This window comes from Anas platyrhynchos, chromosome 8, assembly GCF_047663525.1.
Source record: "Anas platyrhynchos isolate ZD024472 breed Pekin duck chromosome 8, IASCAAS_PekinDuck_T2T, whole genome shotgun sequence".
Classification (NCBI taxonomy): Eukaryota; Metazoa; Chordata; class Aves; order Anseriformes; family Anatidae; genus Anas; species Anas platyrhynchos.
In genome coordinates, this window is record NC_092594.1 from 31,748,202 (window position 1) to 31,775,429 (window position 27,228).

General features: G+C 40.7%; 1 protein-coding gene across 7 annotated transcripts in view; it reads right to left on the reverse strand.

Moving 5' to 3' along the window:
- Positions 1-27,228, reverse strand: part of BEND5 (BEN domain containing 5) — a 923,615-nt gene that overhangs the window by 186,949 nt on the left and 709,438 nt on the right. For all 7 annotated transcript variants that reach the window (XM_027463542.3, XM_038182817.2, XM_038182813.2 and 4 more), the window contains one exon: positions 6,433-6,547. In XM_027463542.3, coding sequence (XP_027319343.3) covers positions 6,433-6,547 — 115 coding nt within the window. The remainder of the gene's footprint in view (positions 1-6,432; positions 6,548-27,228) is intronic.

Below are 27,228 nucleotides of genomic sequence, written 5' to 3' on the forward strand. Positions count from 1 at the left end.
GGCCACTAAGAAGTCCATGAAGCTCACAGCAGCCTGAAGGATGCAGCCTTTCCTGCAGCAGGGCAGGAGCTGAATGGCCTCAGACCAGAGGAGACAAAGTGCTAGCACTTACTGTCTGAAGACAAACCAGACAAATATGAGGAAGACAAACCCACTGCACTTTAACTAGGAAGAAATCCCATCAGCTCAGGAAACGTCTGAAAGAAGAATCATGAAAAACTGAGAAAGTACCTGGGGGAAAGCACAATGAGCATCTTTAGCTCTTACCCTTCCCTTGGCACCATCCACTGCTGCGTTGGTAAACACTAGGCTTGTGAGGTCTGGCAGCATGGCTGTTCTCACAGACCCTTCGAGGCGTACAGCCTCTGCTTTGGTCATAATGGAATTGAAAAAAAACACCATAGGAAATTAAAAGCAAGGAACAAATCTCCATTTCATGGGATTGAAAAATCCCTGTTTTTCAATACTAAGAAATAGTGCTCTATTTTCAGGGGATGGAACATACTCTAAAAATACACCAACTCAGGAAAAGCATAATTCTCTCTCAATCGCATCCTTTCATCCCTTGGGTTAATGTACCACCAATATTTCTGTCACTGCAACAAAATCCCACTGAAGGAAGACGAGAAGCGGCATGTGCTGCAAGTTTGAAGGAGATGAGAAATTTCACACTATCCTGATATCTTCTGGGTAACTGCTTATTTTATGATGACTAATAGGCAATTACTATGGTAATACTGCAATACAACATGTGTGAGGTTTGGGAATGAGAAATTATAGGTAACTACTTTGGACTCATTTCTATGGTAACAAAAAGTAATTGTCATTAAATACCAGTTATATTGCGGCTGTACCTGGTAATTATAGATTTTTTATGCCCAGTAACATAAATAAAACCAATAAATTTATTCAAAAGGTCCATGATTGTTTACTTATACGTTGTTATATAGAATACACAATGACAAACGCCTAATTAGGAAAAATAAACTCCATCGAGAGCTTCATCTTGTCATCTGAGATGGATACTCTGTTTTTCAATTCAAGGCAATGCATGCGTTTCACATGCATGAAATGAAGCTAAGGAAAACCTTCCCACCAGAAAAAATAGATGAAAAAATAATCGAGAGATTTTATGCAAATGACAAGATGCACATGAGTAACCATGTCTCCCAATTAGACAACTTGTAAGCACGAGATGGTGTATGCAGCTACTGTGAACATACAGGCACGTATGTAGGTATAAGCATATACCCCAAAAATGTTATAATCAAAAATCAAAATCAGCCATTGCAATGTCACAACATACAGTTCTAACTTAAAGCTAAACCATTTTGGATAAAGTTCACTTATACTTTTACTGTCAGATGACCCTTCTTCTATTACATGCGAACAGGGATGTTGAACTTGGACTGCTAGTTACAGAAATAAAGTCCACAGAAACTTATTTAGGAACAATATCAACTGTTTCATTTGATCTGAAGGCAAATTTTCTCTTTATGTTTCAGACTCTTTAAAACTGACCTGAAGAAAAAAAGGCCAGTTCTTAAACAGATCGTGCCATTAGCAAACAACGACTGTCCATATAAAATGCTGAAATTATTCATTTAAAGTGTTTCTCTAGCCTTTCCCTCTCCTTTTTTTTTTCTTCACTTCAAAAAAAAAATTGCAAAAGTCAGCTCACTTCTACAAACAGTTTCAAGTCTTCATGAAACTATATTTTGGGGGGCAAAAAATATACCACTTGTCCAAAACATTTCATCTCCAAACTGCTCTCGGTGCCATATGGACTCTGCCACCATTTACAGTGAATTTGGCTTTCCAGTTTTGTTAGGGCTGGCCTCCTTTCCATCCAGCAAATTGTTTTGCTAACCCCCCACAGAAGCAAGAAAGTAAAGATTGTGTTGACTTCTAAAATGTCGTACTTCTCACTAAAAGAAGAAAGAATTAGAATTGGTGTGTGCCTTCTTTCTCCCATCCACACAAACTCTGGAAGACCCTACAATCAAGCTAGAAAGATATTCTAGTGATGACAGACCAGAACATTTCAGCTAATTAATGGCTTTAATTTACAGAAGGGTGACACTGTCACAGCTTACCAATCAAAAGCAACACAAATGCCAAGGGTGGGCCTTCATGGGTCATGCAACAAAGCCTTTAGAGAAGTCAGGATATTTCAAGTGCCTCGTCATGGCATTTCTGTGATACCTCGGTGGAGAGCTGCCCAGACTAAGAAACACATCCCTTTCGGTGCCAGTATGGGGTTTCATCTCCGGAAGGTGAGGCTGACAAATTGGAACTAATCTAAGACAGTGTGGTACAGTCATCTCGCCTGCAGGGACACATTTCAGCATTCAGCTGCAGAATGCCAGCTTAAGAACAAGCTCTCGATAAAGGAAAGTTCAGGCCAAGCCTGGGGATGCACGACTTTTAAATCAAGAACAGGTTTTTTTTTCCTAGCCTAACCCCACCTCCCCGGGGACGGTAATAGATTCAGAAGATGATAATGCTATAGCACAAGCTGAGAGAAAAGTCAAGAAATCTCCCTTTGCAGCAGTAGTTTTCCTTTACTTCCTAAAACTGTTTCACAGTTTAATCCATCAGAGGAATGGAGAAATTCAAAAATATACTTATTTTTTGCCATGTTCTTTTGTGAAGCAAAAAAAATAAAATAAATCAAGTCATGCCACATCCCCATCAAAAAGAGTCTTTCAATTTGGATGAGAGCTGAGGACAAATTACCAGCCAGAACAGAGGGCCAATCTGGTAAAGAACCACAGTTTCAGCTAGGACAACCTACGGCTTACTCCTATGCAATTTAATTAACTAGCCCATGTAGCATAACTTTTTTTACCCATTGTCTGTAAAGCCAGTTACACTTAGAAGTACAGCAATACCAGGCTTTAAAGAACTTCAAGTAAGAGATCAAGCCTGTCTTCCTCTTTTGGGAGAGACCCTACATCCTTGGACATAATAAACAGCAGGTCCTGATCATTATTCTGTATGTTAGAAAGAGCTGGGTAGAGTGTGGCAAGAAAAGGACTGTGGAGCTTTTTTCACTGAAGAAAGAGTGTAGTTCAGTAGTTATATTCACAGAAGGGTATGGTGCTAGCAAACCAGCAAACAACAGCTAGTGCTGCAAGCAGGAACAATCCCAATTAGGCATTCGGCACTTTGGCTTGCAGGTGAATTTACACTCTGAGGGCTCTGCTTCTCTGCACCTAACATTTCAGACAACTCCAGCCAGCTCTGATCTATTGTAGCATAGTTTCCCCATGAATTTCCATTTCTTCGCTCTTTTTAGAGAAAAAAGATGGATGAAAGCAAAAATTAAATGTTCTGATTTCTAAACAGTCAGAAATTTCACTGCAAATGAAGTCTAGTAGAGATGATTTCACCAGCTCTCTTGGTTTGTGTACATAAGCAATAGATATAGAAAGATCCATATTAGTTCATTTTCTATTAGAAGATTTATGCTCTAAATCACAAACAAATCACAACTTCTATCTATTTTTTCCCCCAAAAAACTGTGTAGACTTCCCAAACATTCTAAATTAGAGAGGAGGCTTAACCAGTCTTTTAGCCTCATAAGGCACGTTGCCTTTTTATTCCGAACTCTATGCATCTACAAACACACTTCTCAAACACTTGCATATACTTGAATACATCAGTAAAGTTTAGCACCTTGTTTCCATACATCCTGTTATACAGAAAATTGATATTCATTTCCATGACCCACCATTTTAGACCCACCTCAATGTATGTGCAACAAATAAACAACCTTCCTCACAGATGTTCCTGTGCCTTGAGCACTCATGCTTTATAGCTGTGATATTAAACTCACTTGTTGCTGGTTATGAACATTTCACCACAAGAAAGTCTCTGTAGAATCACAACCCATTTGGCCTGTTCTCTTGAGAACGAGCAACAATTTATCGATAATAAACAATTATTGGTATTATTGTTGCAGTTTTAGCTTAAACTCCTAGACCTCAGTTCACAAGCACTCAAAACAAAGGAAAACAGGTTTCAGAGAAGAGCACAGGACCCACACAATCCACAAGAGTCCTGCATCTCCAAAAGGCACAATGAAGAAAATTCCACCAGCCAACTGTTACCATATTGTCCTGTGTAAATGAGTGATTAGTTTCTGTCCAGAGAACACAAGAACTAGCATATCCCATCCCTTCTACAAGAACTGCTGACACATTCAGGCTTTTAATGGTGCTCACTACGCCTGGGATTTCAGAGGACAGCCAAGTGCATCCAACAGTACACTTTGCCAATTGTACAAAGCTGTGTGCTGGTGGGGTAAAAGAAACTCTCTCACACTGGCGGGAGATCAATTTACAAACTCAAGCATGAGGTTTAATTACCCATTTCATTATCTTAGCTTGCATAGCTCTGAATGTGCACCTTCAATGAACCAAAGAAACAGTCAGTAGCTGCTGCTTTGAGAAAGAGGGAGATAACAGGAAGTAGAAGTTCAAATGACTAAAGCTGCTCTCGCTGCCTATGGCACCACAAACCTTGTTTGCAAAACAAGGAGGATTGTCCCCAGATGATACACCTGTGTTATACCATGCTGCACTGAGGAAATCTTAAAGTCCTATTTATGTGCTAATCCGAAAAAAGACCAAAAGAGATGAAACAGTCTTATCTAACCAATCACATAGAAGCCACGGAGCTAAAATTTCAAATACTAGCAATTGATCCTTAGAGACTTTTTTAAAAAATTCATCCAGCAAATTCAGGCAAGTAAATTGTGATGTGCTTGTGGATTTTGTATGAGCAGGAAATAAAGTGTTTGCTGTAAATTATTCACTCAGCACTAGTTAACTACAATGCCGGCACATTACTAGGCTTTTTAATATTCTTCTCAAGATAATAGGTAGCATTTTGCTTATTATCCTGTTTTTAAGTTATTAGTTACATTAGGCTTTTTGTAAACAAAGTGAAGAATTGCAAGAAAATCAAATGCTTTTCCAACTACCTCATTAAAAGTCCTTTTAGTTCAGAAGGGTTGAAATTTCTGCATCTCATAAAAGGCTGAAACAATAGCATATCATCAGCAATTCCAGCTGAATTCACATGCCTTTTTATAATACTTGGGTTCCCAGATGGCTTTTCAGGTTATGAGCCATATACGTGTCTAAAGCTACATGCCTCCGAAAAGGTATAAATAACAATGCAGGAGAAAAACCTACAGGGCAGGAGAATTTATGGTATGAAAAGAAAGCTACTTAATTGCAAGTGGAGTTTCCTCAGTGCAAGGCACCTGCACCACAGCAATGTAGTGTGACATGGTACAGCCATTTAAGGGCTTTATTCCCATAAACTGACATAGAATTTATGATAAATTTGAGATGCCACTACAGTGATATTGCTCTGCTTTTGGATTACTTGAGTTGAGGGAGTATCAGTGTAGCTGGAGGGAGACCCTGTATCCTTGGAAGTTTCACATATAAAACATGTACATAAACAATGTGAAATTACCCAGGTAATTCTCTACTACTTCAGTTTAGTAAGAAGCAAAACATAGGAGGGCTAAGAACCACATATCAAAACAAAGAACAGAACCAGCTACACCAAACTGCATCTTCTAACTTCTTCCTCAGTGGTCTCCCCTTCCACACAATAATCCAGTTTTATTCTGCTTAGCAATGCAATACCTAATTAGATCAAAGCTCAAAGTAGCCTGGCTTCAGCGTACTGTGTTTAGTCTTGCACTGTAAGCAAAACCACGTACAGTATATTACAGTTCTCTGAAGAAGCCCCTGAGAAATATGTGGTAGATGTAATTGCCCCCACAAACAAATCATCAGCTAATCAACTGCTTTTCATTATCACCTCCAGCAGCACATCTATTTTGTAAATAAACACATTAAGAGCAAACAATTTCAGGGAAAACAAAAGATTATCTGAATACATTCTCAACAGCGGAGGAGGTAAAGCAGTAATTCAAATACTAAAAGGAAGCAAAATTAGCATAGGGTGGATGATTATTCCATTCCATGTATCACTATCTATTACAGTACAATAATAGTTTGAAATCTGTGACTTTATAATAGATGATCTGGGTAGTTGAAGGAAACTGTGATTGACTGACACATTTACATAGAGGCTGATGAGCAGCATAATGAATGCATTCATAAAACACAGCTAAGGTCTAACTCTAAGCTGACTTTAGCTCCCATATCTACAGGTGGGTTGCAGAGCAAATATCCTGCTGCCTTGGAGAGTTGCCCTCTACCTCCTGAAGCAAGTAAATTTGCCATTGAGTCCCCTTATTCGATGGGAACTTCAGAAAGCTTAGAGTCATGTGAAAACTTCCACTTTAAGAGAAATGAAATGAAACTAGTCATACAGTGACAAAACAGGACAGGGTATATAAGGTAGATATAAAAATATGCAAACTCATAGTCCACACCATACCTGTAATTTCCTAGGTATACTCCATCAGGATTGAGCATAGGTGCAATCTTGAATACCAGGTGGTCTCTCAGTACTTTTGCAATAGGATGCTGGCTCACAAGGAAATCAATTATACCTGAGAAAAAGAAAATGTGAATTTGAAGAGGGAGGTTTACAGTATCAACAGTTTCCAGGTATTTATATGAAAATTCACACAAACAATTAAAACAATCATCCCTCTTGATTCCTGGCAACACCCCTTCTTCCAGCAGAACCACTTGCAATAATTTGGACCTTTTCACCTTCTAAAATACTCCAGAAATAAAAACCTTAAGGATAAATAACTTTAGTCCCTCCTGATAACACAAGTACAGTATAGACAAAATATCAAACACAGCCAAGCTTCCACTGAGGGACAAGTCACTGCTCATCAGTTGAGCCACAATAACAAAATATTCCTCCTTGTGAGTGGTGAAACGGTGATGTAAAATTTACTTCTAACACCTCCCATAGCCAGCACATCTGTGGGCTCATACTTAGTTCACTAGTGGCAATTTGTTGAGCTGAGGGACCTCAAATTTTTTTGAGCATGCGTCTAGACCTACCCTTGATACGTAAACACAGGGATCGGGTCATCTGAATGTGTAGGAGTTATAAGATGTCCCGCTATTTCTGGGAGAGTTACATAAACTCTATACCAGGCACAGGGGAAACTGTGGGGTTGTTAGACTAGAATTGATAAGGTCAGATTCTTCACTTGCTTTACACCTGTTAAAAACAGGAGTAACTCCACTTCAACAACGCAGCTCCCTTACCCTGGAACCAAGTCAAGTGATGGGGGAAATAGATCCTAAGTGCTCTTCTGCAGGGCACAGTCAGCACCAGACCCCACAGGAGCTCTTGCCTCCGGGCCCAGTGCTCAGGAGCAACTGAACAACCCTGAGCTCCCAGGCTGGAGCAGGAGGCAGGATGTTGGATTCATTGCTTATTCTCCCACTGAGTTGGTACCGACAGAAATAGCTTCCAGGGAATGAATGTCTGGATAAATTGAGTTCCTGTGTAATCTCAGGACACCCACAGATAGGTCATGACAATTTGCTATTTATTGTGAGGTCCATCCTGTGAAGCAGGAACCATTTACTGAATTTCCCCAGAATAAATCAATCACTATGCTCTAGTAACTGGATAAAATTAAGCAGAGGGAAATTAAGGCTGATCATCAGTAAAATTTCACTAATGGCAATCTCTATTAGACTGTGGAATTGTCTCTCCAGGGGAAGAGTGGAACCCCGTCATCAGAAACGTTTAGCGCTGGACAGGGCAAAGCCCTAGGGAGTAGATATAACAAGCAGTAATTCAGCACAGAAGAGATGGCATGGCTGACTAGCTGACTTCAGAAAGTTTACTATAGACTTGATTTTTTGATGCAATCAATACTTTTACAAACATACAAACTAAAACCCAGGTACATGCCAGGTTAAACACACTTGCTTGTATCTTGGCTGAAACACACAATAAAAATGGGACCAAAATCTCACATTCTGGACTGCTCCTTCATTTGGCCTATTTCCTAAGGCCCACTTTGTGTTTCAAATATTAACAAATCTGAACCGATGCTGTTGTTGGAATGAATTCTAATTTACTGAGGCATAAGGGGGGAAAAAAGAGGTTTGTGAAATATCTAAGATGATTGAGGTATAACTGACTCTAAACATCAGCATTTTTTTCATCTATTAGTGATTAATCCTGAAGAGGAGAAAGTCCCTTTTCTGTAAGCAGGTCTTCCACTTGAAAAGAGATTAAACCTGAATTTCTGAGGCAAATTAGCATATACATAATTATATTGCTCAGGAAATGTTTCTGCAGTTACCTCCTCCCAACAAAGGAAACTGAACATCATTCTGCTTTTTGGCTGGTGTTGTGTCTTTTGTTCATTATACAACAGCAAGAACAAGAAGAAACGACAGGGACACAGCTGGACCCCAAATAACCAGGTTGCCTGTATGCAAACATGAAAGACTTAGCTATGTTAAACTGCTGCTCTGACTGTTCTCTGGCAGTGTCTAAAACGTAGTCCACAGTAAGCACACCTGGAGGGCTCAAAACTACTTAAAGGAATACAACCCTGAGCTTAGGTCATGGCTTCTGGAGACACTACACTGGTTTTAGCTTTAAGGAGCTTGCAACTAGATTCAAAACCCTGAAGCAGTTTATGTCTTCTAAATGACACGGAAGAGTTCATTTCCCAGAGATCAGTATGTCCAGAACATGCTCCACCCAGGTCACACATGAGCTATCACAGAGGCCACAACAGTTGTATAAATGTTGCACTGGGGCTCTGTTAATTTGAAAAAGTATGATCTACTACTTCACCACAGACCTTGATGGGATATGACTGCCAGGAGATGTGGTGGTGCACCAAGTGGGTACTTGCAACAGCTCTTCATACAGCAGGAGCCTTGGGGACAGCATAATTGCTCTTCATTCAGATGACAACAGGAGAGCCCATTGTCTTGGAGTTTTTCCTCTGGCTTTAACCAGTCTTGTCTGGATGTTACTCACTCTCCTTCTGTTACTGCTGCAGCCACACTCAGAGCTTGACAAAGGCATCATGGTAATTAGAAGCTGCAGTTTTCAGCCTTGCACAGGTAAATACTATTCCTTAACCAAGAACATGTTGTAACATGAAAGGCTCTGTATAAACATGTTCAAAAATTCTCCAATTAAAAGAAACAAGCCAATATAGCTTGAGTGTTCGCTCTTTACAAAAGTGAAGAGGACTGACCTTGGACACTCAACAGTTGGGTGGCAAAAGAGACCCAGCATCTCCCAACATGCCCTCAGTCTGTTAGGAGGTACTGCGTTCACAGTCCTCCATTTGAAGGAGATTTACTTTATTTTCTTATTTAGAAGACTATTGCTTAAACCTGAGCAAGTCTTACCCCATGATAGAAGAAGCAAGAGATAAAAAGAATTGACTCACAGAAATCTAACCTGGAAACAAAGGCAGTTCCAAAGAAAAAAAGAAGCATCAGGTAAAAATGTACATCTATGTATATGAACTTCACCATACAAATATTGTAAGCATCCAAATAATCAATACAATTAGCATAAACTTTTGTCTTTCAGAGGAACTTGATGGTCTCCGGATCGATAACATTTAAAGTAAAAAAGACAGATATCAGACTATTAAAAAATACCATCCCAGAGAACTTGGTCCTCCTGTTAATAAATCAATACAAACTAAATTTTACAGCTTCTATAATCAGCAAGAGACATATCAGTGTATCTCATTAGGCGGGGGTTAAGAATTTGGCAGCAACCAAAGCCCATTTAATATCATTTACTTCAAGGCAGACATGGCAATACAACAGATGCCCTAATTTATTTGTTGATCTTTGTATTAAAATAACAGTTTGCTGGTAAACAGGAAGGGTAATGATGCCAGTCACCCTTGTTAGTGGCTAATAATTGCTTAATTTGTCCACTAATTGACCTGTGCTACTGTTGAAGCACTGGATCGTGTTGCAGGGCATGAAGTAAACAAGGCCACTGTAATGTTACTTTAGAGAATGACTTCTGGAAATAGAACTACTTATTGCTATAAATTTTCTCTTCACAGATGAGCAGATTAATTGGTCTGCCAATTAGTCTGCTATTAAAGAAAAAAAAGGCTGCCCACAGATTGGTTGGATCTTCGAACCACAGCTCAAGTTTGGGTCAAATGAAATAATCCAATCTGAATCAGTCACATCAGCTATGAAAAATAAGACAAGGATTCTTAAAAAACAAATCTCTACAGCTAGAGATCAAGGAAAATCGCCCAGTAGCTGAGTAATGGCTCTTCAAGCATCTTCAAAATAGAACAGATAACATGATGGAATAGGCCTACTCAAGCACATTACAGTGTGCGAAAGTTCTCCAATGAAAAGAAGAAACCAATATAGATTATTTTGGTATCTGAAAAGTAATTAAAATAATAATTATTAATATTTAAAAACAAACAAACAAACAAACAAACATGTAATTGTAGATGCTGCCTGGAACCAGAACAGCTCTGAAATCAGCAGTCAGCCATGACATAAGAAGAGGCTCATCCATAGTCCACAAAAAATCAGCTGTAGTCTTTGCATTAACTTCAAGGAGCTTTTCATAGTTGTTGTGAGGGGACAGAAAGAAAGAACTGAGAACAAAGAAAAGGGAAAACAATGCTGACAACTTCAAGCCTTTAGATATGCAGTCATAATGACTCCCAACATTTTAACAGTGGATTTTTTTTTTTTTAAATCAGTCCTTGGCAAACACAGCTTCACTGAAACTGTGCTAAATCAGGACCAGACCTTCTCTACTTAGAGTTACTTCTCTGTCATTCTTTCTTGAGGCTAAACACATTTTCTAGAATTTTCCTTGCCTTCTGCAGCTCAGCACCTCTGCCTACTCCAACACCAGATCCCAGAAATGTCTCTGTCCTAAACCATCTCGTGGTGCTTCATTACCACTCTCTCCAACCATTTCCTGTCTTATAACGTGGCAAAGCAACCTTCTCTGCTTAGCAGAAAAAAAAATCAGCAGAAATCATGCATTTCCTCAATCAACTGCCTTAAACTCTGTTTAAACTTCCTGCCATCTCCAACATGACCTCTCCATATTTACTCCTTCCAAGGCAATCCCTGTATTACCTTGTTTCTCCCTCACCACATCCTTTCACTGTCTGACAATATGTTTAATAGTATAACTATATAATACATTTGCCCTGTTCTTATTACAGAAAATCTGATTACCACAGATACTAATGCAATATGGCAACTGCTAATGCAAACATATCCTGCCCTGTGTCTAGTATATGCCAAGAAAGAAGTGATTAATATCTTCAGACCCATTTCTTAACATTGAGTAGCTGCTCATGTCCTGCAGTCAGCTTACCATAGCCTGCAGGTTAAAGAACATTAACACAACAATTGTGCATGTTCACTGGAAAAGAGTTCTGGATGCTCATGCTTGTATAAAACTGTTTCTCTGTCCTTTAACAGGGCCTTTCAATAAATACAAAAGGCGTAGTTGCACATTTGTAGAAAATAAGAATGTGGGGTTTATCTTTTTGAGATTTTTTTTTTTAATGCAATGATAAAAACATACCAGATGACAGGCTATTGTAGCTGCTTAGACCTGTCTTCACAAAGCACAAGCAGTAAATAACAGCAAGGCACTGTTTTGTCATTACTTGGGTGTGAAGAAACTCTTTTGGCCAAGGGGCCCTTGTCTGTTCATCCTTCACCCTATTTCTTGTGGCCATACAGACAAAAAATGACAGATGAAGGACAATTCTCCAACCCAGCATGGTGGGAAAGGTTTCATACTCACACTGAGCCCTACATCACAGGTCATAGCAATGCCATACCGATGTGACGGCTACAGAATAGGTACCTGTGCTTCTGGTACAGCCTCCAGTGCTGGCCAGTAAGCAGAAATGATACAATAATGATGTCTCACCTGAATCATTTCCAACATTAAATGTAACAGCAAGAGGTGGAGAGGAGAAAAAAAGCACATGAGTGGTGATAAATGAGCAGAGCTGGCTCACAGCAGGGTTATTGACATGATCTAATATCACATTGTCACTGGCATTGTGCCTACAAAGGATCATCACATAGTGATCCACAAGAACAGGATCATTGTAAATACTGACTCCACTCCTTCTCATAATGCTGTTCGCCACCTTAATACCTAAAAACAGACTGACAATTTTTTTTTTATTTTTTTTACACACACAGTTTTTAGAAATATGTTTATTGGGACAGAAGGGGGACAAGGAGTTAGAAGAAGTAAAGAAAAAACAAAGGATCTTATCCTAACATTAATACAGAAGGAATTTATAGATTTGGAAGGTGATGCTTTAATTGGTCTTCTGTCTTTCCAGAAGTCCTTCTGGAACTCATGCCAAAAAAAAAAAAAAAAACAAAAAACTTTTCATCAAAATTATTAAAATATGAGCAGTGCAGGAGCACTGCAGTACTAAAGCAGACATGCTGGTTACAGTGTTGGATGAAAGAAACCTCAGTGCCTGTAGGATATCAGTCAACAGTTTCCAGTTGCCAATCCTGATGCATATCTGCAAGCATATGCCCCAGAGTTACTGCAATCACAAGAGAGTGGGAAGATCCAGCGCAGCACATGTTTTTCATTAGCTCCCTCTCTGGCCCTCATCTGTACACACATAAGTGCAAGAGAAATGCTCTCACTGAGATGGATGCAATACCACGCACAGACATCAGCAAGTATTCGTCAGACTCCACCTCTCAGCTCAGTCCCTGCTCCATCTAGTTGGATGCTTGGATTTCATCTAACCTTCCCCCAGGATAGGCTCAGGGCAGAGCTGCACAGACCTGAGGGTGCCACATGGCAAAAACTAGTCAAGTTTTAGAAGATACAAGGAATTTGCCAGTAGTTCCATGGATGTGAAGCTCTCAAAGGAGGCAATGACTCAATGACACAATTACCCATGACGGGGCAAACAGGAGCCAATTAAGACAGGCGATACAGAGTTAGGAAGGTGAACTAGATGCATTCCTAGTTACAGTTCATCTAACATATACAGGCCTGTTGATCTGGATTACCAGGCCTTTTAATCATGGTACAACTTGTCCCCAGCTAGATGAGTAAATATTTCAGTGTTAAATAACATCTGATTACTTGAGCACGGTTGGTTAAAAGCACTCTGAGAAGTCTTTAGGTCCCTGTGGTCATCTCAGAAGATTTTTTAAATCCTCATCCATCACTGCTATTTTAAAAACAAATAGCAACAGCTACCTGATGGAGTGTACACATGGTTCCATTTCAGTTGTCTTCAAAGTTTAATCAGCCTGAGCCACAAAAGTTGCATACCTAACTTTAAGGATTCAGCTATGATAAGCATATTGATTAGGAGAACATCAAGCCATATTATGGCATATTTGTTCTTTTATTTACCATTTCTCTCTCATCTGTTCTCTGCTGTAACTCTGTCTCTTCAAAACACAGGATTAAAAGCAAAGGAAATCTCAAATAATGGGATAAAATGAATGTGCAGGAAATGAATGGGTGAATTAGATTACAGCAGATGAAACACTGAGGTCTCAAATGCAAAATGCAGGGAGTTTATTTAATTTGTTACTCTTTTAAAATGAAAATATGCTCACTGACTTGAATTAGTAATTTCCCTGTTTTAAGATATGTTAGGCCATTACAGCTAGGCCTGTTTCCAGAACAGTGAAATAAATGGAAAACAGCCAGTCTCCCAGGGAACGCGCTAGCTCACTGCATTTTGCCAGCCCAGTGAAACAGTGCTAATGTCAGCTCCAGAGAAAACTCTGCTTCTGCTGTAGGGGCTGCGTGCAAAGGAATTGATAACAGCTACCAACAAATGCTTAAAATGGCAGAGCAAGGCACTATGGATTTTAACTCAAGTTTTAATGTGCTCAGTAAGCACAGAGTAATTGATTTAAAGAATCATTAAAAAAAAAAAAAAAAAAGAAAAAAAAAGAAAACACACACACAGTGTTTGTTTCTGACCTTTCCCCTCCCTCTGTCCTTCAGTTAGCATCACAACTAATCTATCTGGCACTTGGTGGGGCTGAAGCACAAGCCCCCACAAAGGACGCAAGAGGTAGAAACAGCAGTCAAGAGCCTCCCAAACGGATTTTGCCAGCAAGATATAATGTTTGACCCACATCAAAGCATGCCACCCCTCCAGTTTTGTCCAATATATTCTCTTGCACACAATGATCTGAGGGGAAAGAAGTCTTTATTGTAGGACCACAACAAAGTGGCAGGCCTCTCTAGACAAATCAGCAAATCACAGATTGTGAAGACAGTAAGCAGTAATTGCATTACTATCACACAGCTCTATAATTAAACAACGCTGGCCATTCTGGGACCCAAATATTTCAAGTGTTCCAGAATACCCAATGAAGTTATAAAAATCCTCCTCACACTGTTGCATAGAAACAGAAGATGTTTCTGCTGTTAGAGTCCCAAATGACACAGAGATTACAAATTCAAAGATAATTTGAGAACAACTTGCAATAGTAAAACCAGCCAGGACCTCTAGATAAGATGGACCATACGATGCCACTAGACAGGCCTTCTTGCCCATTTTAATGAGTCCGCTGATTAAGAAAGTGTGGGACAGAGCGGTGTGGAAAACAGCTTGAATTTACTTACTTACACTGGTACTCCTTGTTTTCACACAAAAGGGATACACTTACACCATCTACTTTTCACATCTCACTCTTTCTGCTAGATGTTTACATTTAGACCATGCAAACATTGCCTCAAAACACTGAACAATTATAGCCATGTCCCAGAACGTGATGCTCTAGATGTATTTCCAGCAGGATGGCCAAGTAGAGGAACGGATACAAGTGGAACCAAGTCGAGGAATGGATACAAGCGGAACCAAATCAGCCACAAATCAACAGTAGAAAAGTAGAATCAATTCGCTGCAAAAAGGTTAGTGGCAAGCATTTGGGATTTCTTATGTATTTTTACAAACTGTGGCTCTTTCCTCATAAAAAGATTCACATCTGCTTTGGAGGATATGTAACTGCTGGTGCTGGGCTGGAGCACAATGTTCTGATTTAGTATTGAAAAGATATAGATATACATTGCCAGTAAAACATAATTGAAGTTGGCATTCCCAGTGGCTAGGATGTGGGATCACGAGCCAGAATGCCTGATCGAGGTCTCTAGCTTTGCTGATTTTTGGCAGGTTGCTACCAGAGTCTGCTATTTCACCACGTTCAACTTGAGATAGCAATGGCTGGATCTGCAGGGTAGCAATGCTAGTATCTTCGGGGCCAAAACCAGCAGATGGATTTTTCAAACAAACTCATGAAGCTCATTGGTGCTGACTATACTTGGAAACGTGGCAAGTGGCAACAATAAAAAGGTTTGCTATGTATTGTGCAAATTCTGAAACTTTTCTGTTCTCACCCAGATGCAAGTAGAGGAGATCTGTGCCACTGACAGTCCATTGCTTCCCCTAGCCTGCCCCAAATGTAAGCACTTTCTAAAACCTACCCCTGCAGAGGCTAAGATGGAAAATCTTCCAGTAACCTTCCAGACTGTGAGAACTGCTGGCCACTTCAGAAATGCAGGCTTCAGTATTCTCAGCATACTGCCATCTTTTCTTCTAAAGAAATCAAAGAACACTGAACGTGTTGCAGAAACCGCAGGTAGTTTCTCATAAGATCACCCCAGACTGGTAAAATGTGGTATTTGAATTTTGCCTGTTGAAGTTGTCAACCACAAATGAGAAAATTAAGAATTTTGTGAGGGCAAGTCCTATTCCTACTTTGAAAAATTTCCAGATTTTCTATAACCAGAGCCTTGTCCTTCTAGCATGTTGTAAGTTGTAAGACTCACTTTCATGTTTTGGCAGTTGTTTAACAGCTGGAGACCTGGAGGAACCCAGCAGTTTGAACCTCTCTCCCATTCATTGAAGCCAGCAATTTATGGCCTCAGGACCCATTTTGATGCAATTGATTTTGGATTCCGGGTCTTTTCAGACTTTAGAAAAAGACATGGAGCTATGAAAAAAAAAGTTTGCTTCTCAACAGCTTCAACCTTGGGGGTTCACGGCAGCAGTATGTTGCTTGAACACTTGATCAGAGAAGCAGCAGGATGTTCATGACACCAACCACCTCAACCCACTGCAGCTCTGGCCACATGGGACTCCTGTGCTCTCTCCAGCAGCAGCCGGTTACTCACTATGAGTGCAGGTGGTACATCAGGTTAATCTCCCCCATTATTTCATGGTGTCTGTCTCTTCTGTACAGCAATGGGATTCCCACTAACTTAAAAAAAATATATATATATATACCCACATGGGGATAGAGTGAGGCCAAGACAGAATTTGTCTGGTAAATGCAAGACTAAACAGAAAGGAGCAGACTGCCTCCTGACCTCTGCAGTGATGAATCCATACCTCAGCCACTTAATTACCCTGATGTAGCTTGCTTAACTACAAACTAATCTCCCCCAGGCCTTGCAGGCAGCCATACAATTCTCCAGTAAAACTGGCACAACAGCAAAACCTGTGGAATCGACTTGAAAGAACGTGTCAGGCTGTCAAAGAGAGGACATATCAGCAGGAGTGTGCAGCTGCTGCAGGATTGCCCGAAGGGTTCATAAATTCAGTGCACAGCGCAACCTGAGTGGGTGGCTTTGTTGGTTAGCTTTGTTTTCTTTAATTTTCCTAATATGCTGTAAGGTGCTTGGAGTTCTCTTTGCATCAAAATGAGCCTACCAACATGCCCTGGACGATGCCTCTCTTTTCCTCCTGGGAGAAAACAAAAGAGTTCCTGGGGAAACACTGCAGGAATCAGATGATCTTGCTTTATTAATGAATTACTTGGGATTTATCAGAATAATTCTAAAGATGTTGTTTCAGAAGATGTGTTTGGTCATCATTATTATTCAAAGTCTGTCTTTCCCATGAGTGCAAGTCCTCCAGACAGTACGAAAAACATTTGCTGGATTATGGCCCTCAATTTTTACAGAATTAACTAATGTTCAATACAGCTAATACAGAAATATTCAGGGAGATTCTGCCTTCCCTGATGTGTAAGACAAGAGGATCACAATCCTGAAAAATGGCTTGATGGCAAGGGGGGAAAATGCACACAGAATAGGAAGATCCAGAATGCATGAACCACGGTTAAGCAGGCATTTTTATTCTTTGCAGAATTAACTCAGGAATCCTTGCATTATTTCCTGCTATCCTTATCAACTTACAAAACATCAGTCTTTTGGCCATGGCCCTGAAGGGGAGATTCAGCCACACATCAACAGCTCACACAGCACTAGTGAAGAAGGAAAAAAAAATAAAAATCACTTCTCTCCATTTTTTTCCCGTTTAGTTTTGGAGTTAAGGGTCTAGGCTATTATGTTGTTGATGCTCTGTTGATGCTAAGGACCAGTCTGAGCTTCTGAAAGGCTGAAAAATGCCTATTCTCTTCCCCTCCATAACAACTGAAGACTTGGATGTCAGGAGCCTTTCTGGGGCCAACAAGGGGACTGCACCACAAGTGCAAAGTTTCCCAAGTTGCCCACACCAGGAAAAAGATTCCCAGCAGAGCATTATAAGCAATGAAAAAAAAAAAAAAAAAAGAAAGAAACACCAGGGAGGACTAGGCAGACTTTATTCTGCCTGGGAAACCACTGAAGTTTGCTGGACAGCAAGGAATAGCCAAAGATGACAACACTTCTTTCAAGCCTTTTGCTGAATTGTCTCACCAGGACTCTTTACACTCCCTATGCTCAGAGTTACCTCCTCAAAGCCTGGCAGCTCTGCCTTTCTCTGGGGACCAGGAACCTTTGGGCTTCCAGTGGGCTTGGTTTAACAAAGGTGGAAGTGGGAATGGAGGCATGGATGGCCTAGCCCATTTCTCCAGGACCTGTCATATAGCACATTTCTTCGTGTTCAGTAAGTGCAAACAAGCAGCCATGTTGTGCTCTTACTATTATGGCATTAGCTATTGTAGCAATAGGAACTATGGAACTCTTCAGAAAACAAAGAAGAACTACTGAAGATGGATAGATCAGTCCAAACAAAGAATGTGCTATAAACCAAGAAAGCAAAAGACAGATTTCTCTGGAGGGAGGCAGAATTCATTTACATATGAAAATCTAATACATGGTGAAAAAGAAAAAAGGCACTGCATAAATAATGCTAGGAAAAATGAAAAATATATTTTTAAACACATTCTAAAAATGGCTTCCAACATCTGCAAATGTGCTGTTCAGTCAAGTAGAGACCCAGGAGCAATAGGTAGGAAGCAGGCAGGCACACCAAGCTCTATCACAGACCAGAGGGCCACTGCTGAAGTAGTCTTTCAGTTATCCTTTCCAGATTCCTTCAGCTGTAGAGTGCTGCAAGACTATATTGGGGGGTATCTCTGTTAAGTTGCCTTGACCTTCAATAAATAGTCCACAGGTACTTGCCAGTAGCCACTGTCACAAGAGAGGTACTCAGCTAAATATTTACCCTGAGTTTGCACCTCAGAAAAACACCTGGAAGTACCACACAAGTAAAACCAACTGCCTGTGGGAGAAAATAGGTTTGCATCCATTTCTCCCTTGGTGGTGGAGGCTGAGCAATCCTGATCAGCATCAAAGAACAGTAAAAAATGAAATGAAGCACATACGACCATCTGCACAGCAAAGTCTAACTTCAGCCTCTACATACCGAAAGCTGGGACTGTGTGCGACACCTGAACTACTTCCTGGTGACTCATGAGCTTACCAGACTGGGGAAAAAGAAGTGATTTATTAAACAAAAACCTAATCCTCTGGGAAGACACAATCGCCAAGAAATTGCTGGCTGCATTTGAATTTTCTCCCCTTGAATTTGAGATGAAAGTTGTGTATCTGCAGGTTGCTTCCAGAGCTGCTGGAGGGGACGTGTTGGGTAGCTGCTTTACACCAGTCTCCAGCAGGGAAAAGCTTTTTTCTGTGATTTGCTTTTTTTTTTTTTTTTTTATTAAGACAAAAACAAAAAAGCAACAAGGTGACCACATGTCTACACAAGAAAAGCATTGCAGCAGTCTGCCCCACATCAACAAAGAGGGATCTGTTCTTTTATTTACAGTGCATGTTGTCCAGGCAAGAATAAGTTCTACAGAAAAAAAAAATAAAAAAAAATCGGGCCACTGCCTGTCAAATACAAGCTCCTGGCTTCTATAGAGCAGAATATGTTGTAAACCCACCATCTCCACACAACCCCCAAGAAAACCTTACTGCGAAAATGAAGCTGTGCTGCAAATCCTGAAGGTGATGGTAATTAGCAATGAAGAAGGAATATCCAGATAGTAAACTGTCCTCACGTGAGTAGGGCTGCCACAAGCAACTGACATCTCTGCTTGTGAAGAGGTAAAATTCTCCAGGAGAGTATAAACTACACATTTCCATCTGAAGAGCACAAGGGAAGAAAATAGCAAGATACAACTTTCAGGGGTTCTCTAAGCATTAAGGAGTTTTGTTGTTGCTGTTTTAGGAAGAAAAAAACCACAGCATTTCCTAAAGAATTCTGTTTGGAGATGCTCATTACAGAACCTACTTTGAAGCATATTTAAGTAGGAATAAGATGCTCTTGTTCCAGAATAAGAATTGCTTAAGAAATAGTCTGCTCCACTCTACGTTCACAGCCTGCCTCAGATGTAAATGAACTCTCAAGTGCCGGCAAGCCAAGTGCCAGCAAGCCCTCAGACAAAACTTCTCCCCAGGCTCCTCACATCAATGGGTTTAGACTCTGGCAGCATTGTGACCACATAAGCTAATGTCAAGGTGTTATTTCTGCTCTTACCCTTGGCCATTAGGAACATCACTAAAAAGAAAAAAAAAAAAAAAAAAGAGTTCACGTCTCACCAGAGATGAAGAACATTTACCTACAGCAAATAGATAGAATTTTAACATCTTGACCAGAAAAATACAACCTTAATAAGTTTAATAAGTAGCCTCTTTTGTTGTATGAACGATACAGACATCAGGGGTGGGGGGTGCCACTGAAAACACTGAACAAACTGAGACCCCAGACTGACATGCACACTGCAGAGTAACAGTTTATTTTAAAGCCACTATAGGGATCTATCATTAAAGGGTCAACTTTCCTGGTAAAGTGTTTTTTTGTTTGTTTTTTAAGAGAACTATGCAACGGTTCAAAATCATCCCAAATCCACATTCTAACTCCTTGTCCACCAAGTATTTAATAGAGGTTTGCCCAAGTATTAACATTTCCCTCAAAGCAATTTGTGCCTACATTTCTTCTAAGATAAAATTAAGCAGGACTGGTAATTTTGGCTGAAGCATGTGCCCCATTACCCTCCTCTCAATCCTCAGAGTGCAAAGCGGGACAGCGCTGCAAGAGCAAAGATGACTTCCCCAAAGTGCTGTTCTCTCAGGCAGGAATTCGCCTTTATCATGAGTCCCTTCTACTTGCCCTCCAGAGGAGATTTAGGCTCTTTGCTCTTTAAGCTGCAGAAGTCAAGGAAGCATGCCTCTTTATAAACACGTACACAATACCTTGCGACAGGCACACACAAAGCATGTGAGCAATCTGTGCAGGGGCAGAGGCAGCATCTCACCCAGGTGCCCTTGTGTCAAAGAAAAGTTTCCAGCAGCCAAGTCCCAGTCACACATGAATGCCAGCTCCTCAGAGCAGCAGTTATAGCACTGCAGAAGGAGCAGGAAGGCAAGCACAGGGCACCTTGGAGACAAAAGAACTGAAAACAAAATGGAAACAAAAAGTTCAATTCAGCTGAACCGAGCCAGGGCAGGCGAAGAACAAAGGGTCAGAAGACAAAGCTGGAAACAATAGACCAGCAAGATTAATATCAGTTGTGAGAAAGATCTTGGACAATACTGAAAGGGAAGGAAAAGGATTAAAGTATAAAAACTAGAAGAGAGAACTAATTGTGAAGCCTGAGATACCAGCACAACAGCTGCAGCTTGATCAGTACATCTCACACACTATAGCCTTTACAGAAAGGGCTTCAGCTCACAAATTTAATTCCTAGAAATTAATGACAGTTACTCACTACCTGCGATTCCTTGTCATTGACAGCAGAGGCATGCAGATGAAATCTAAAGACAACCCCAAACTTCCTATGTTTTTTTCCAGCCCTGTTCCAATTTGTGCATATTCACACCCTGCTCCAATTCCACTGGGGCAGGACTTCAGGATTTCTCCCTGGGATTTCCCTTAACACCAGAAGCTCTAGCAGCCCTTTGTCCCATGCATGTGAAACCCAGTTTCTCGGGGAAACCTACCTGCACAGGACATGGATGCTCTTAGCCAGATGGACAGCTGCACAGCCCCTGCTGGCAATGCCACAAGCAAGCCATCTAGTAGCTCCAGAAGGCCTGGGCTCCCGTGGAGGACCAGGAAATCTGGGCAGCATGGGCAAAGCACCTCTCCCTACAAGAGCACAACTTGCTGCCCGTGGCCATACAGAGAGCAATATGCATGTAAAATGGTCCTGACCTAACTGATAAATGGAAAGAGAAGAACATCTTAAAAATCCACCTGGACTGCCATTTCCAGTTGGAAAAACAGACCATATTAAGGAAAGCTAAATGACCATGAAGTTCAGCTGTAGCAATATTTTTTCCTTTTCCTATCCTCAGAAACCAACAAAGTGCCACAGTGTGCTGTTGCAAAGATGACGTGCTCTGCCCTACAGGCAGGTTGGTTAGGGCTGGAAGGAAATGATCTTTAAGCTAATGCTATTCAGAAGTACGAGCAGTCAAGAAACATTGCAAAAACAGTATGTTTAAGAGATTAATTGGGCAATCCCACCCGAAGACAAAGCAAATTTGCCTGCTGTTGTGCAGTGAAGCTTTTCTCAATTCTCTCTCTTGAAGACCAAGGGCTCCTTTAACTCTGATTACTGTAAAGAGGATTAGTTAAGCAGAGGTAGTCAAAGGCCTGCCCTGGGCAAAGAGCAAACTGAATCAAACAAAACCACTTGACATTTCTTAGCTGCGTAGGCAAAGCTGACCTTGTTGTCCCAGGGATGAGGAGTTAAGACCGATCCATTCCTTCTGCTGGAAGACGCAAAGCGAGCGTGCAGGGCTAGGCTCAGGGGGCGAGCCTGCCCAGTGAGTCCAGTTTTTTAGTCCCACTGCTGCTGAGGGAATACAGGAGATAAGACAGCAACTGCTGCTGGTAGCAAAACGTGTCTCGGCCACAACCTTCTCCCCAGATGCCCCAATTCCTTCCTTCAAAGCAGCCTGGCTCTCATGGGCCCAGGGGATTCCTTTTTCCTCGTGCAGAGTGCAACTCCCACACCCACCCTGCCACCTCCATACCTTCTCTTCCGTGCAGAGGTTCACTGGCACATCCAAAAAGCACACAATATGAGTGAGCCACAAAACTATATAGCCAGAGAAATTTATCCTCATTAAAAGTTCTTTCCAGCTCAGGAAACCAGTCATGTAAGCTCTCATGCCTGCCTGACACCATAGTGATTTGATTCAAGATGTGGTATCTTATAACACCTAACATAGCAGAAATTCTTCTAATGGTCTATTTACATCAACATTTTTAAGAGGAGCTTTTATTTCCATTACTCCAATATGGACGCTTTATATTCTCACAACAACCTCTCTCCCCTGGGATACTTCACACTAAAATCCCATCCAGGAGATTTACAAGGGACAGACAATAGTGTTTTTCATGTTGCTTTAGAAGTCAAGGAGAGTGTGTTTCCCTTTGTATTAAAGCTTAGGAGCTGTGCACTTAGAGGGAAAAAAAAAAGTCTTAGTGAGAAGGATGAATGCAGTCTAACAACTTTAAGAAAGCCCTGCAGCTCATTTTATGGTTGGGCTGCTGAATTCTGTTGTCTTTGTCTACTTATCATTTGGTTTCCTGAACCCCTATAAAAGAGACCATGAACTGCAACTTCTGTTCACCGTGTTCCCCTCAGTACTTGGAAGTGCTAAGCTATGGCTAAGTGAACAGAAAAGTGTTCCCATCTACTTCTGCCACAACTTATGCATAACATCTTTCAGAATACCATTAATTTTATAGAAAGATTTTGCTCTTTTTTGAGCAAGACCTGTCACCTCTAGGTGAGAAATGTGCAATGGCCTAAGGATTTACCTAAGGATTGCAGGTGAAAAAGGAGATTTGTAAAGGGTACAATAAATACTGAAAGGGAATGGTAACTCAGCATTTTCATACCTTAGGGGTGGGAAGAGTATAAAACTCCCTTCAAGTGGAGCTTCTGTTTAGTTCGGTTTCTTTGCTACAAGAAAAGCAGCTGACAAATGGAGACACTGGCAATCGTACCATGAAGAGCACTCCTGTCCAGGAGCATCACCAGAACTTCTGCATGGCCAAGGCAGAGCACCCTCCTGTATCCAAAGATGAACCACAAGCTAAGTCTTGATAAGTATGGCAGCATTCATTTCCTTGAGCCTAGATGTAGCCAGCAGAGTATACACATTTGTTTCTAGTCTCTTTCATTTGCCAGAGAAGACAGAAGAGGAACCTTACAGTAATATAACAAATATGCATGTGTAATACTCAGACACTGTGGAACGCTATTTGGTTTCCTCCTCTGGTAAAAAATATAGCCGAGAAATTAAGATTTGGCTTGCTAGAAGGAAGAGTATCACAAATAATGCATCTAGAATGAGGTTACAACTGATGCAAATCTTGCATTTATTTAGACAAATTCAGTCTGATATGAAGTCCAACAGATGCCTTCAAGCTTCTGAGGCCCCATCATTATCACTACAGGCACTTTCTGGACTCAGTGCTTTTAGCCGGCACAGCTGCCTGCTGCTTCCAAAGCACCCTATACCAAATGCCTACAGGACTCAGTTTAATTTCTCTAGGTGAAATTTATCCCTGTGAAATAGCTAAGCAAGATCATCACCTGTGTTACTTCAGAAAGGTTCTTTTCACGTGTAAAGGCTTCATTAGCTGCATTTACTCTTGCATTGAAAACATGCCTTGTCCTGTCTTTCAACTATCACTTATGCCCTAATGCCCAAAGATTTATGCTTAGTGAAGGAGGTAGAAAAAAAGCTTTTAACCCAGACACAGCTTATTCCTCCTATTTCCTCATAATAAAAGACAAAGATTGGCAGAAATTCCAGAAGCAACAAGTTCAGAAATGACTTTTTGCATATACAGCTGCCTTTCCTACAAGCAAAAAGAAAACAAATTCCAGTCTTGTTGCAGCAACTTTGCTCTTCAGGGATTCTCCAGGAACAAATTCAAAGAATCTGAAGGCATTGCCTCCATGAAGTGAACCAGACAACTGCCACCACTTCTAAGAGGATATCTTGGAGTCTGTCCTAGAATAAGATCCTTCACAGCACACAGAGATGGAGAAGAGAACCTTAGTCATGTAGAGAGCGAGTTCAATAACCTATTAGCCTGATGAATTATTATACAATAGCAGAGATAGCTGGTAGACAACTTGTTTTCAGGCAGTTTGTTCCCTTCTACCCCATTTTTCAAACTTTAAATCAAAAATTGTACAAAAGTTTTCTTTTTTTTTTTTTTTTCCCTGCCCTCTAGTGGCAAGAGGGTGGGGGTTAAAACCGCAGATCGAGAATGCTCACAGAAAACCTAAAAAGACGTTGACTGGTATAGTCTGGTTTTTCATTTCATATCATTTGATTTAAGGTGAAGCAAGAGGGAGCATTCATTTAAACAGCTGTAATGAAAAGAGATTGATTGAAAAGTCATTTTTGCTCCATTTCTTATGGATAAGAGTCCCAGGTGTCTGTTTTCCTTACATTTTCTTTTTAACGGCTGTTCCCTATTCAGCCCATAAGCTTCAAGGTCAGCATCAGGTCAAATTGCATTTAGTACAAGATGCTCAGCATCTGCAAATCCCTCTCCTTTCCTTCCTGCACTAGGTCTTCAACCCCAGGCTCCCAGTCTAGGAAACTTTGAAGTAAAATGCCTGGGGAAGAAATTTTAATTTTTGGATCTAAATGGCATAGTGGATGCCACATTAGCAAACATATTACAGAGATGAAAAACAGCATCCTTTTAACAGAAGATCCTAAGTTTATGAGGAAAGTACATGCCTACATACATCTAGACATGCTGAAATTTGCAATTGCTGAATGCTGGCAAAAACAAAAACATCTAGGAAAATTTAAACTTGCTAGCTACCATGTCTCCTGCAACACTCCACGTGCATTTGCCATCTCCAACAAAGCAACAAGACTAAAAGAACACTAGAAAAAATGCTCCTATTGCCATATCTTGAATGAAATCCAAGCTGGTTTAACACCGTTTTTTTTTTTGAATGGTAGGGACTTGTTCACGGATTTTGCATTTTACACACATGCACGCTGCATAAGTATATAGGCATTATTTGATATTTGGTCCTATCCAAACTTCAGAAGGCCCTCTCAGAAATCAGAACAGCCCAAGAGAGATGAATTCAAGTTTTAAGGTGAATTATCATGTTTCTTTGTTGCACGATAAAAGCCCTGCAGGAGCAGCAGTGACTGATCTGATAGAAAATGGTCCGTAAGAGTAAACTGAAAACAAGAGGCCTCTTCATCCTCAACCTACTCCTACTTCCTCAGCCCCAAACATGACAAGCATCAATGCTCATGATCACCATCACAGACTGAGGAGGAGAGCACTGTTCTACACCTTTGTATGTAAAGGGTACTCATGTGATATACTGTCTGGTGACTAACTCTCCATCTCTGACCCCAAACTTCCCAACAAGCAGTTTAGAACTATCAGGAAAACTTCCTGAAAAGGCTAACCTTAAGCATTGTAATAACTCTTGAAACACCAGAACAGAAACAAAAGTTTCTTAATCCATCTGTCTGTGAAGAAGCCCTTTGGGGTTTTATCTGCCTTTTAAGGAACTGAGCTACAGCTCAGCAGCTGCACCACATGTGAAATATTATGGCACTTGTTTTTAACTGCTGGACGAGGTGTTTAATGATTCTAGGGAGGTCTGGCTACTGCTGCTAGCACTCCACAGCTGTAAGGAGAATAAGGTGAGTAACCAAGTTTACAACACTCATAACATCTGCAAGGATAAGGGGTATTTGTATCCAAAGCCCAGTTTTCAGTAGATTCTTCAAAATGGAAAATGAAAACTGATAACAGAAACAATACAGCTCTGAACGGAGAGGAGCATTTATGGCCTCCCACAGTTACACAAAGATCCTTGTTTTAGGTCTCATCTTTGACTATGTGGAAGACAAAGGATCAATAGTCAGGACCAAGTATATATTGGTATATCAAGGCTAGATAACTTCCTTCTCAGGATGTCTTGCCTAACCAAAAAGTGGAAGACAAGAGGAAGCCCCAGGAGGTCAGTGTTGACGCTACACGTAGCTGTATATCCTCAGCAGAGAGAAGGCCAAAGAGAGTAGGAAGAGACTCTGCTAGCCGGAAGACAGGTAAGGAGTTAATTATGCACTTAGTGCCTTAAACAGGAAGACAGACCCTGAAATGAATGAAACATTTAAAAAAAAAAAAAAGTGCTTGTAACTTATCTCTGGTTCCTCTATTGGCAGATTCTCCAGGCTTGGGCAGTCACAATTCTGCTCCTCCATGAGATCCTGCTTGCACCTGGGGAATCTTTGGGATTAACTTCCATATCTTAACACACGAGGTGATGAGTATAATCGAGTATTCAAGAACAAATCTCTCTACTGAGGAAAAAAATCCTGACACATTCCGTATGCACTGGGCTTGCATTTGGATATTAAATCTGCAGCATCTAACTCTGCCAAAATGCCTCCCAGGACTCCAGAAATAAAATTCTTTATTATGCCTTCACTTGACCGCCCGAGGGATCCTTTTCATCCCTTCTTTTGACCCTCCCACGCAAAAGTTTCCAAAGATGGAGCAAGCACCCACTTTCACATCTGGCAATACTAGAAACAACACAGCATCAGCCTTGAAATGTTTGCCATTTCTACTTGTCTTGACACTAATTATACACACAAGGCAGCTTCATCTGCACTGGGCAGAATGGCTCGATGCACAGCAGAGTTCAGTGCCTTCAGATCCGTGCATTTCCAAGTGAGTCAAGCGTGCATTATAACTGCAGTCACAGCAAGTTTCTGATGTGCTTCTCCAAGACTGACCCCTATTTTTTTCTTGCTTCCCCCCCCCTTCTTGTTTTAATTTTTTTTTTCTTTTCCTACAAAACAGTTTGAGAGAATCAGAGCATGACTTCTATCCAGTTGTTTTGTCAGGCTAAACATGCCACCCACTTTTTCACATTCCTTTTTTATTCCCCTTTTGAATAAACTCTCCATTATAAAAATAAAATA